At 46.5% G+C, this 12838-nt stretch overlaps 1 protein-coding gene across 4 annotated transcripts in view; it reads left to right on the top strand.

The window, feature by feature from the left end:
* The first annotated feature begins 2316 nt into the window (after nucleotides 1-2316).
* Nucleotides 2317-12838, top strand: part of LRRC1 (leucine rich repeat containing 1) — a 62599-nt gene continuing 52077 nt past the window's right edge. Inside the window, exons 1-2 of one of the 4 annotated variants that reach the window (XM_052676860.1) lie at nucleotides 2317-2508; nucleotides 10761-10878. In XM_052676860.1, coding sequence (XP_052532820.1) covers nucleotides 2350-2508; nucleotides 10761-10878 — 277 coding nt within the window. In that variant the 5' untranslated portion in view covers nucleotides 2317-2349. Of the gene's footprint in view, nucleotides 2509-3340; nucleotides 5073-5139; nucleotides 10654-10760; nucleotides 10879-12838 lie in introns of those variants that run through there. The other 3 variants (XM_052676871.1, XM_052676880.1, XM_052676884.1) reach the window with 3 other exon arrangements.

Below are 12838 nucleotides of genomic sequence, written 5' to 3' on the forward strand. Positions count from 1 at the left end.
GAGAACAGAAGAAGAAAGAAAAGGACTTAGATTAAAAAACCCTTAAAATAAAATGGAAGCAAACCAAATGGCTATCAAATGGCAGTTGGAGCCAGGCAGAACTGGGAGAGGACAGCCCGTGCTTCCTCCTGTAGGTGAGCCACACTTTGGTGTGCCACTCATCTGTGTAAACCAGCAGGATTGCTGCTGTCAGAGCAGGCAGTGCTTCTCTTATCCCTGCGGGGCACAATTACCCCGTTAAGAAGTTTGTCACATATGTGCCTGTACAAATCCTGTCAATGTACTGTCATCCTCTACTTGCTCACAGGGGCAGTCTGATTCTGCTGATTCTCAGAACAGCAGAGACCAGTAACTCACTACACCCACCCAAACTGGATGGGTTTATTTGCAAGCTGAAATTCAGGGTGTTGCTTTCAGCTGCGAGAATACTGCTTCCTCAACAACAGTTTGCCTCCCGGCCTCCTTGATGCCTGTTTCCACACCACAGACTTGCAGTGGATCACACTCCTCTCAAAGTCCGCAGGTGAAGATGTTCTTTTCACATGCAGGAAAGATCAATCACAGCTTTTGTTTTCATGTGCTATAAACGATTTGTGCACCCACAGTGGATTAAATGTATGCTGAAATACTGACCCTTTCTCTCCAACACACATCTTTAATCACAGCTTGGTCAGAATTCAGTACAGCTGATCACTTCCTGCTGATTTCTAAACAGCTCTTCAGCTTAGTTGTTATCAAGTCAGAGATGTTCACAGTCCTTTCCACTCTGACTTTTTTGTATTCTTTACTTAGATACACAGGGAGTTTCCACATATTTATTTTAATTACTGATTATATTGGTTCATATATTATTATATAATAATACACACAAAGGGTAACTTTTGAAAAGTTCATTGGTTTGTAGGACAGCAAACTGGAACAGTACACGCAGTCCAAAAATGCCCTAAACTGGGCAGATCACTGCAGTGTCCACAGAAACTAAACAAACGTAGCCTGCAAGACTTATCAGTTTGTTTAGGGAAAAAAAAAAAAGTGATTTTATGACTACTTATTGCAATAGCACACAGGGGCAGAAGGGCAGAGGCTGCTATGATAAACTTCTCCTTCCGCCCCGCTCCTGTAAATGCATGCAGTTATCATTATGCAAGAAAATAGAACTACTTCAAGAGAAGCTCTGATGTCAGATGCATGTTTTCAAGTCTATTTTACATCACCGTGTGCGTTCCCAAATTGGCATTACAGAACCAACAATGGAGAGCCTCCGAGGCTATGGAGAAGAGAAGGCTCCAGGGAGACTTGATAGTCGCTTTTCAGTATCTAAAAGGAGGGGAAGGACTCTTTAGCAGGGTCTGTTGTGATAGGGCGAGTGAAATGATTTCAAACTAAAAGAGGGGAGATTTAGGCTGGAAATAAGGCAGAAGTGCCTTGCACTTTGTTACAGTGAGGGTGTGAGCAGTGGAACAGGTTGCCCAGATAGGCGGTGGGTGCCCCGTCCCTGGAGTCATTCCAAGTTAGGCTGGATAGGGCTCTTGTTTCAGAAAGCCTTAAGTGTAGCATTTTGATTTCTGCCTTTTCTTTCTTTCTTTCTTTCTTTCTTTCTTTCTTTTTTTTTTTTTTTTTTGATCAGCAATGGCTCCAAACAGCATCCCGTACTTTCAGTGCACCACTTTCCACATTTACTACACCGCTTTCCTCATAACTCTGTGCTCGAATAGTTGAAAACTGACGCGACCCACAGACGCTCGGTGAGGTTGGCGGGCGGCGCGGGCAGGGCCAAAGGCGGGCAACGGGGGCGGGCGGGGCGGCCTGCGGGCACCGCGGCTCCTTCGCACCGCTCGTCCTGCGCCTCCGCCGCGGGATAAGGGCGGCGGGACCGCGGAAAGTTGCGGCGGCGCGGCCCGGAGCCGGGGCGGGGCGGCGGGGCCCGGCCCCGCTGATGTCAGCCGGGACGGGGGAGGAGGGGAGGGAGGGAGAGAGAGAGGGAGGGGGGAGCGGCCGCCGTGTTCCGGGTCAGGCGCGGGAATGCGCGGCGTCCGCCAGCAGCGCAGCGCCCGGCGCCCCGCGACGCCCCTGCGGGGCCGGCAGCGGCTCGCCGAGGGACAATAGGGGGCTGCTCCGGCCGCTCTCCGGCTCCCGCCCGCCGTTCTCCCCCCCCGCTTCCCGGGGCCGGCGGCGCGCTCGCCCGGGGCCGCTTCCCTCCGCCGGGGCGCGCTGGATGCGCGTTGCCGCCGTCTCGCCGGGACCCGCGGCGGCGAGCGGCCGGCGGGGAGGGGGCGGCGGTGAGCGGCGTCGCCCGCCCCGCGGCCCCCAGCGGCCCGTCCCCCCGGCGGGGCGGCGCGCTCCGCGGCGATGTTCCACTGCATCCCCCTGTGGCGGTGCAACCGTCACGTGGAGTCCATCGACAAGCGGCACTGCTCTCTGGCCGCCGTGCCCGAGGAGATTTACCGCTACAGCCGCAGCCTGGAGGAGCTGCTGCTGGACGCCAACCAGCTCCGCGAGCTGCCCAAGGTGAGCGCGGGGAGGGGAAGGGGCGGGCGGGACGAAACCGGTTCCAGAGCCGCCGCGTCGCTCGAGCGCGGCGGAGGGAGGGCGCAGGTGAGCAGCCCGGCAGGTGGCCGCCGCGCCGCGCCGGGAGAGCGAGGGTCAGCCGTGCGGGGCCCTCCTGGAGTGCTGCGTGCGGGTGTGGGGCGCCCAGAGCGAGAGACACGTGGAGTTGTGGAGTGGGTCCGGAGGAGGGACGCGAGGATCGTCCGAGGGCTGGAGCGCCGCTCCTGTGAAGGGAGGCTGAGGGAGCTGGGCTCGTGCGGTCCGGAGGAGAGGAGGGTCCGGGAAAAACTCGTGGCCTTCCAGTAGTTTAAAGGGAGCTTCTGGCAGGAGGGGGATCGGCTTTTTACACGAGGGGGAATGGTTTTAAAGTAAAGGCGGGGAGATGGAGATCAGGTGTCGGGGCAGTTTGTCACGGAGCGGGCGGTGAGGCTCAGGCACGGGCCGCTGGGCGGCTGTGGGTGCCCCGACCCTGGAGCTGCTCGAGGCCGGGCTGGATGGGGCCTGGGCAGCCTGAGCTGCTGCTTGATGTAGCAGTCAGCAGCCCTGCGCACAGGAGGCAGTTGGAGCGAGGTGATCTTTGACATCCCTTCCGCCCAGAGCCGTTCTACAACTCTGAATGCCTCCCCATTATTTCTGCTCCTCGCTTCGTTTTCTCCTTTTCTGTATTAAGGCACACATGAACCAAGATGAGACCCTCTTTTTCCCTACTTTTTTTTTTTCTTTTTCTTTAAATATATACCCATCATCCTCCCAGGAATACAAATTAATAAATTTTACAGCTACTCAATAAAAAAAAAAAAAAAATTATCCTCTTGCTGTTGCACAGGGATCCTTTTGGTTTCCCATTTCAGCACTCCTCTTCCTTTCCCAGGCCTCCCTAACCGTTCTGCTTCATTACTCAGCAGCCTGCTAGAGAACTTGCCCATGTTTGTGTTGACAGTGACCTTTCTTAGCTGCTACCACTGGTGTCTCAGGCTCCTTGCCCTGCCCACGCATATTTTCCCTTCCTGCCATGTCCTTGGATGTCCCAGGATCTTGCTTACTTCCTTCAGTCTAAACGCTCTTTCTGCTCCTTGCTTCCTCTCTCTCACATCCCTTCTGTGCCTGATTCTTGACTGCCCTTGAAGATGTTTTCTTTCTTTGTGCTCTGCTCTCTCTCCCTCTGCTCCCTCCCCTTCCTCTGCCGCCTTGCAGGTTCCATCGTCTCCTCTTGCCCTTCCTGCAGGATGAGCCAGCCTGGTGGGATGTGCTGGAGGAGCAGGCTGTGCCCGTTAAGCTTCTGGTGGTTTTCCTCAATACTGAGGTCTCTATATCCTTTCTTGGCAGTTGTGGATATTTTCCCACAGAACAGCAATTTCTAGCTGTCAACATGCTTCTCACTGCTTGTGCTTTACAAGAAAAATTAAAGAGCTGCACCCTTCAGACTTAAAAATAAGGCCTTTGTTTAGGGCCAGTTGAAGAGTATGGCTCTTGTTAAAAAATTCCTCCTGCGTTGGGTGTGCAGTATTCCATCCAAGAGCCTTCCAGTGAATATTCGCTGTATCTGATTTGACTGGGAAAAACGTATTGTGTGGGCACCTGTGAGCTCAGAGCAACTTAAAAAATGTAGTCTGTGTTTTTCTTCTTAAACCTAAACCATTTTTATTTTCCTTGTGAGTGAAAACTTGAAGGCTAAGCTGTAATGTGTAGTGTATCATTTGCTACGTGTCAAGAGCTATACTTCACTGAAGAATAAGCTTTCTGGCAAATTGCTTTGATAGAAGAAAATAACACATTCTGCACAATGCATTTCAATAGCTAACCTGATGAAAAGCATCAGGTAAAAATGGGGTGCTTTCAATTCTATAGATCAGCCCGTGGTCAATTAAGTGTTGTCTCCTGTTCCTGAGCATCAGAATTTAAGGGCCAGTACATCCTGTCAGCTTAGTTGCTCTCTGTCTCTGAATTTGCTGTAGCAAACTGGACCTCAGCATTGTTTTTTTTCCTCCTATTTCCTAGAAAATGGAAGTTTCTTAAGAACCCATGACAGCAATATTTTATTGTAGCTTTTATCTTAAATCATCGGTGTTCTTCTCACTGGTGAGTAGTGGAAGTAATTTCTGTCTCTTGTTTTGCTGCTGTTTTGTCTAACAGCAAAACTGTGGTGCTTTCTCAAAGGAAAAAGACCACTTTCTCATGAGACTTTGAGCAGATGTTGCTTATGTGAAAACTCCAATGGGGGAAAAAAAAAAAAGAGGCAAAATTTTATGTATGCACTTAGTTTAGCTTAAAGGTCTGCTGAACTCTTTCTTCTTTTGGGGATTATTTATATGTAGGATTTGTAGACCTAATCTGATGTAACTCAGTCATTTCACTTCTTTCAGCTTGCCCATAGCTGTATCTGTAATTTTATGTTCTATGCCAATTTCACTGTTCTATGCCAGTGCTTCTCTGTGCCGGTCTTTGACTGATGTGAGACCACTTCCACAAGGGACCTGGTTAGACAGTGGCCACCTCCCATGCTCCAGTTTCTGTGTTGGAGAAACGTGAGCAGCCGCTTAGCGTTCAGCTTGGGCAGTGTCTGTGCATCTCTTTATTACACGGGGTGTTGAAATCCAGGGTGCTGTTATCATACCAGAATCTTGTGAAAGCTCTTTAAGAAAAAGGGCACTCTGTTCTTCTCATACCACTCCTTGTTTTTAGAAAATATCTCTTAGACTGAATTTCACCGTTCTGCCATAATTTCTTTCCTGATGCAGCTTGGTTGACAGCTGGTATTCTGGTGTGGAATGAGCTGATATTCTAAACTTCTTTTTAGGTTTGTCTGTATATAGGTTGTAACTGTCCCTTCTCAAAGTGTAAATCTAGTAAATTTTATTTGCTTTTTGAAATTGATAGATCTCATTGGTACTGTGGAGATGTGTGGTATCTGACATGGCTGGACTGTTGCAGTGGATGAATATTGGCTCTAGGAGAGCGGATTTTGGCATGTTCAGAAATGTGCCTGGAACAGGCTGTGGGAGACCATCCTGGAGAGGAGCAGGGTATGGGAGAGAGAGTTAATTTTCATTGGTCGCCTTCTGTAAGCTCAGGAAGACCGTTCCGATGAGCAGGAAAACAAGCAAAAGTGGTAGGAAGTCTGTGTAGATGAACAGGTGCTCCTGAAACACTCAGACAAAAAGGAAGCGTAGAAGAGGATGGAGTGTTGACAGTTGACATGGGAGTGCCCCAGGGACACTGTATGTAGTTAAGAAGGTCAAAGCCCATTTGGAATTGAATCTAGGAAGGGCTAATAAGGACAAAATGATAATCAGTAAGTATATCAGCAGCAAAAGACAGACTAGGGAAAATTTGCTTTTGAGTGCGGCAAAGAGAATGCTGAAATGGTGACAGAGGACACAGAAAAAGCGGAGGTACTGAAAGCCAGCTTCATCTTGGTCTCCTGTTAAGGCTGGTCTTCAGCAATCCTGGGTCCCTGAGATCAATGGGAAACGTCTGGAGAAAAGAAGAATTGCTTTTAGTGGAGGACAATCAGGTTAGGGAACGTTTAAATAGTGTGAACATAGACAAGTGCATGGGACCTGGCAGGATGGACCCACAAATGCTGAGTGAGCTGGCTAGTTTTACCGTAAAGCCACTCTTGGTTATCTTCAGAAGGTCTCAGTAACCAGGGGAGATTCCAGAGAACCAGAAGAAAGGTAATACCACATCTTCCTTCTTGAAGATAGGAGTTGGAAACTACGGGCTGATCAGCCTCACCTATGGGGGTAATGGTGAAAATCCTTCTGGAAACCAGCTCCAGCCAGATAAAGGACAAGAAGATGTCATGGAGTTATGGAGGGGAAATTGTGCTTCATCAACCTGATAGCTTTCTACAGCGAGATGAATGGCTTGGTGGCTGGGGAGAGCAGTGGATGTTGCTTGTCTTGACTTTAGCCAGGCTTTCAGTGCTGTCTCCCATATCCTCATGGACAAGTTGAGAAAGTATGGACTGAATAAGTGAACGGTGAGGTGGACTGAAAAAGGGCTGACTTGCCAGACACAAGGAACAGTCATCTGTGCTATAAAGTCCAGGGGGAGGTAATTCCCTAATGGTGTAACCAGACATTGATACTGAGGTCAGTAGTACTTAACATCTTCATTAATAACCTGAGTGATGGGACAGAGTGCTCCATCAGCAAGTTTGCAAATGAGACAGAACTGGGAGGAGGGGCTGATCCATCAGCGGGTTGTTCTGTGATCCATAAGGACCTTGGCAGGCTGGAGAAATGGACAGAGAGGAACCTCGTGAAGCTCAGTAAAGAGAAATGCAGAGTTCTGCCCCTGGGGAGGATTCACCTATGCTGCTGTACAGGCTGTATGGGGGCCAATCAGCTGGAAAGCAGCTTTGAAGAAAAAGGCCCTGGGGGACCTTGGTGGACAAGCTGACTCCCTCATGGCAAAGGCGTTACTCCTTTAGATATCTTTTAGCTGGTCATTGACAACTTTGGAAAATGTGTAAAGTAAGAATCAGGACCTGGTAAGGTACTGTAGTACCACCGATGAATTCTCACAAGCAGAGACAGCGTGGTGTCAAAGGGAAATGTGACATAAAAGCAAGCACTTACAAACTTTTAAGCATGTCAGCAACAGCTCAAGTGCATGCGACTACAGAATATGTAAGTAAATAAATCTTTCTCCTGTGTAAATACAACCCTGCAACCCTGGAGATAATTTGCAGCGCTCCTCCTCTCCCTCTCATTCTCACTTCTGCTGAAAATTAGTCAGTAGATTACATTCGTCTCTAATGTTTGTTGTCTTTACTGCTAGTAATGACCTTCTGCTTCAAACTGCTATCATTTATTTGTGCTACCTGTGCCAAATGGAGTTTTGCTTTGCTGTGTCTCTAGTACTAGAAGGCTCTAGCACTGAAATGCTGCTCCTCCCCTTACACAGCTGTAGCTCCAAGTAGGTGTTCCTGCCCTGCTGTGTTTTTGATTTCAGTTGACAGCTGTTTCCATCTCTTTTTTTTGAGGAAAGGTGCTGAAGAATTCAGGCAGCGTTCTTGGGCATTCATGTTTTTGTTGCACAAGTGGTTCATTCAAGGAATGAGCATCGTTTTGGCCACTTTCCCGAGGGAAAATCTTGAGTTCTGTCAATCCTGCCGGTTTGGCTTAATTCTGTTAACTTTCCTTTGTAGAATCAAGAGTGCCGCTTGCATTGTAACAAACAAACCCCTCTGCTCACATGAGCTGCTCTTTCTGTGAGTTGCTTGCTTATCTCTTCAGTCTGTTTCTGTTTTCTTTCTTCTTCCATTGGCTGACATGAACCCAATTTTGCCAGAATGAAGTGTTGGCGTGGTTTTATTTTGTATTTATTTTTAAATATAGGGCTGAGTGGATGAGGCTTGATTGGTTTTCCAGTGAGAAAATGGCTCCATTCAAGAGGTATAAGAGAAACCTCTATACGTTCTTTGATAGTAAGAAAAGCTTCAATTTCAGGCTGGAAATTGCTGCTAAATAGAAAGTTGTAGGCTCTGTTAGTGCTGATGCTCATGGAATTATTTGTCTCATTGAAGTGCTGTTAATTAGGCTGGCTTAACTGAGCAGTATTAAAAGTGTTGCCAAGATACCCATAGAGACATCGGGTCTGCAGTCAAACCCTGTTATTACAGCATGTTGTGGGGATGTTCTGCTGTGCCCTGGATTGCCTCAACGCAGGAGCTGCAATGAGTTTCAGCTGTTACAGCTTTTCAAATAGAAACTGAATTCTGTTTGATGTAATACATTGGAAACATTTCTGATTGGTGTAGCCATTTCTGAATGGTGAAGCCATAACAAATATTGCTATATATATTTACAGTTGCTGAACTCTATTCCACACACTCTTGATTCCCTGTCTTCCCTGTGGACTTTTTGACAGGTGAAACAAATACAGCAGAAAGGAGTTATTGTTTGACTGCAGTAGTGCTCAAGAGCATTCCTGTTGTGCCTTGGATAAAGGATGAGCAGTTACTGCAAGGGAGTAGGATGTACTGAGCAGGCAGGGGTTGCTATGTTCTGTAGTTTAAAGGAAAAAAAAAAAAAGCCAAGAAAGCACGAAGTTCAAAGAAACACCATTCACATAACTGCACTTTATGATTTGATCAAGGAAACGATGTCATGCATTAGAAATTGTCATGCAAACTAGAAACAGGGCTCCCGGTTTGCATTTATTTTAAGTGGTCTGTTACAGAACCAAGAGTGCCTTTAGAGCTAGAGGTTGTGTAATTTGTTTGTTGCACAGGCGTGCTTTGCACATCCAGTAAATAAATGCATCCATCCCAGACAGTGGGTGAGGTGAGGGCTTGCAAGCCTTCCAGTGGATCCTCACCTCTCAGTATCTTTTCAATGATCATTTTGTCTCTTAATCTTCTGTCTTTTTATTGTGTTCTTCTATTTTTTCTCATTTGTGATTGTGAAGGATCTCTTGCAAGGACAACTGTTGCATATGAGAAGGTTTTTATCAGCACATCGGTGTTTGTTGCGTGGCTCAGCAGCTACAAACTGGCTGAGAAAAAACTGCAGCGAGACACCTTTTCAGTAGGTCTTGCCAAGAATTTTTTGGACGGTACTAGGACAGATTGGGATCTCTTCTGTGGAATGTAATCCTGCTGTGTTTTAACAAATGTGTCTTTAAGTGCTTTTCTAGGCTTCTGTCTGACTGTTGGTTTTATCACATTAACAAACATTTAGCAAAAAAGAATGCCTTTGGTTTAGAAGATGTTAACGATAGGAAAATGTAATTATGAATTGTGATATGCGCTACATGCACTCCAGCACTTACAACAGAGAAACAAAAAAAACCCCAACCAACAAAAAACAAAACAAAAAAACCCCCACAAAATGGAGATGCTCATTTCCAAGAATGGATCACAGGTAATCAAGTGGGCCAGTTCTGACTGCTGTGCAGAAATGTCTGTGCAGCCCAGGGACATGGAACTCAACGTCAAGACTCCATGTAGTTAACAGTACGGATTTCTGCCCAGATCCCCACCACTTGCAGTCACTTTGTCAAGTCAGAGAATCACAGAATGGCCAGGGTTGGAAGGGATCTGAAGGATCATGAATCTCCAACCTCCTGCCACGGGCAGGGTCACCAACCTTCCCATTTAATACTAGACCAGGCTGCCCAGGGCCCCATCCAACCTGGCCTTGAACACCTCCAGGATTGGGGCTTTGGGCTTTTTCAAATGCCTGTCTGGAAGAGAGAAAAGCTGTGATACGGGCTCTTGGCCCTCACCAGGGATGCCTGTGTCTTAGTAGCTTTTTAGAGACCATTTTTTGTCTCTCAATTAGCAGCTGCTTCTGCACCTGATAAGTGCAGTGCAAGGCTGATGTGACTTGCAGTGCCTATGAGTCTGTGCAGTGAAGATGCCCTTTGCATACTTGGCTGGTATCATTTGATGGCTCTTTTTTCCTGAGGGCTGCCAGGACGTAGCTTGGGGGTGAGTTAGTGTCCTGCCTGCTTTGCATGTACTGTTCATCCCTGTTGTGCCAGCAGTTGGTAAGCAATTGTTGCAGTATCCACCGTCACCCTTGGACATAGACTGCAGAAACATGGCTGTACATACGCCTGTGTGAGAGGCTGGAGAAGCTGATCATAGAGCCAGATGGTGTTTTGGTTCCTCTTTGTGCTGGAGAGGCTTGAAGTCATGTGCATCACACACAACTTTCATTAGTCCTTCTGAAATGGGGCCAGTCTCCAGACAGGAACGTGGGATTTATGAGGCTGGAAAGGAGGTGTTCCTGGGGGAGAGCAGCTCCATAACCTAGTTGGTTCCTGCAGTCGCCTGTTACGCCTGTTGGCAGCCCCTCTGTGTGGGTTTTCTGGATCATCCTTTAGAAGTGTCTCTGTGCATTAACTTCCTAATGAGCCCTGGTGTGTAATTAGGATGCTTTTAATTACCCTGATGGATAACCTCACCCCATTAATGATTTTGAAGCAGGCACTCTGGATTTCACTAGCGTAAATCTGCTATGATCTTTACTGGCTAGCTTTGCAGTTAGTGTTCGCATGCAAAAATTAAAGCATTCATTCTGATGCAGTTCTGAAAGAAGTCTTAAAGAAGCATAACCAATTCTAAGCAATAACTTCAGCTCAAATGAGGTGAGCAGCTTCCAGTGTAACTTTCACGTTGTGTTGTTGCTCATCGCTTATCGCATTCGTGTGAGTTTTACAAATGTCTTCTGACACTGAGTTTCTCTTTCTTTCAGCCTTTCTTCCAACTTGTGAAGTTACGGAAACTTGGACTAAGTGATAATGAAATCCAGCGGCTCCCTCCAGAAATAGCGAATTTCATGCAGCTGGTGGAACTGGATTTGTCTCGAAATGGTGAGCTGCAAAGTTAATTTCTTTGATTTTTGTACTGTCGTATCACAGGATCTACACAGCTGGGTTAGCAGCGTTTTTCTGTCTCTGAAGCTGCTGTCTGTGTCTCACAGAATGCTTTTCTGTGTGATGCGTTGATTTAGCTGAAGTTCCAAATGGATAGGAGGGAATGAGCAGAAGAGAGGCAGTGGTAGAAATATAACAATAAAATAATGCTGGGCTTTAGTTCTGCCTTTCTGAGAGCCTGCTTTATTTTCCAGTTTGTAGAATGCTTTAAACCCTATTTTTTTATCTGTCACTGTGTTGATTTCTTTCCCTGAGCTCTCCAAAATGCTTAGAAATTAAAAAGAAAAAGAGAGTGAGAGAAAAGAGAACTCCTATCTGTCCCAGAAAAGGTACCTCTGGCTTAAAATCCAGTTCTTTCTTTCTATTCCCCTCTTTTCCTGTCATTAACAAGAGTCCGAATGCTTGTGTTTCTCATTTTGCTTCTAGTAAATGAATGTTTTGTTATTGATGGAGAGAAATTCAGAAAAGGATGCTGGTAGAAACTGTATTTTTAAAATATGTTGTTAGAAACCGTATGGGTTTGTCATTCTGTTGTTAAGTTGCTGACGCTGCTTAAATTGTCCTAAGCCATGGTGGCGTGAAAACGGGTTGCATTTGGCTGTTTTCTTGTATCCTGGTGAACTTAGCAATTCTCAAAGAAGGTCAGGGCCTGCTGGGTCACCTTTAAGCAGCCTTATGACCCAGTGGTCTAGAAAGAGTGAATCAGTGTTAACAAATTAGAGCAACTGTCATCTATTTTTGCTTCCTTGTATTCCTGGTATATGTGCAGAATGCTCTCTGAGGTGTGTGACGGGTGGGCTGGGCCGGGGCACGGCTGTGCAGCCTTGTAAATAGGAGAGGGCTGTAACTGAATGTTAGGAGAAGAAATAGTGCACAAGGAAGCCTTGTGTTTGTTACACTGTAATATCACATTGACTCTTTGTCACAGAAGAATGTTCAGCTGTCACCTCACCTCCCTGTAACTATCTGCATTTTGTGTCTACCCTTTATTAGTTTGGTGCTTTTAATGCTATCTGACAATATAACTGATGCGTAATGAGTCTCTAGGCAGTTTCTGGGAAAAAAAAATAATCTGTGAACCATATAATGCCATGCACATTTGCAAGCCTTGGAAGAGAAGAAAACTGGAAAGAAATGGTCTGAAAAACAGAAGAATCACGTTAGTTAAAATATTTTAGAAATAGATGAGCATTCGTTGGTGCAGTATTTTTGGCTACTGAGTTTGGCTGAGATTGGTGCTGTCTGTGACAGATCTCAGTGAAAAGGAAATACTGTGCTGGCTGAGTAGTTCTTTCTGCAAATGAATTGCTAGCTGCAAAAGAGCTGATGGATCAGAGCCATGTGAACTATTGTCAGCCTGACTTGAAAGTTGGCTTGAGAGCTCAACTGTAACAAGAACAGATGGTGTGAACATTTATGGCCGGGAAGGTGCATGCGTGTCATTAGAAGTTACTGCGCGAGGAAGTGTTTTCTGAAGTGATGTGTTGGACGTACGCAGGTTGCGGGAAGCAATTTCTTTCCTGCATCCAAAGTTCAGTGTTAATCATGCGTTTTATTGCGTTGCTGATTCCTCTCTGTGATTCATTGCAGAAGGTGACTGGTACTGCTGTCCCAGAGGACGCTCACAGTTAACGCACAATTTGACTCTTTGGCTTAACACCGAAACACACCGTGAGGTGGTACAGGGAAACCACTGCGCAGCAGAAGATGACTGATGTTACTTTCCACTGTTTAGTCATGTTTAGGTTGTCATGCAACTCGTTTGGCTCTCGGAGTTAAATGGCAAAACACGCACCATATGTGATGCTGCAGGGGGAAATTCTCATACAAGGTTTTGGCTTTTTTGCAATATTTTTGTTTCTTAACTTTTGTATTTTGAATCCAACTTCCAGTATGT

Source organism: Tympanuchus pallidicinctus, unplaced genomic scaffold, assembly GCF_026119805.1.
Source record: "Tympanuchus pallidicinctus isolate F22 unplaced genomic scaffold, pur_lepc_1.0 scaffold1, whole genome shotgun sequence".
NCBI lineage: Eukaryota > Metazoa > Chordata > Aves > Galliformes > Phasianidae > Tympanuchus > Tympanuchus pallidicinctus.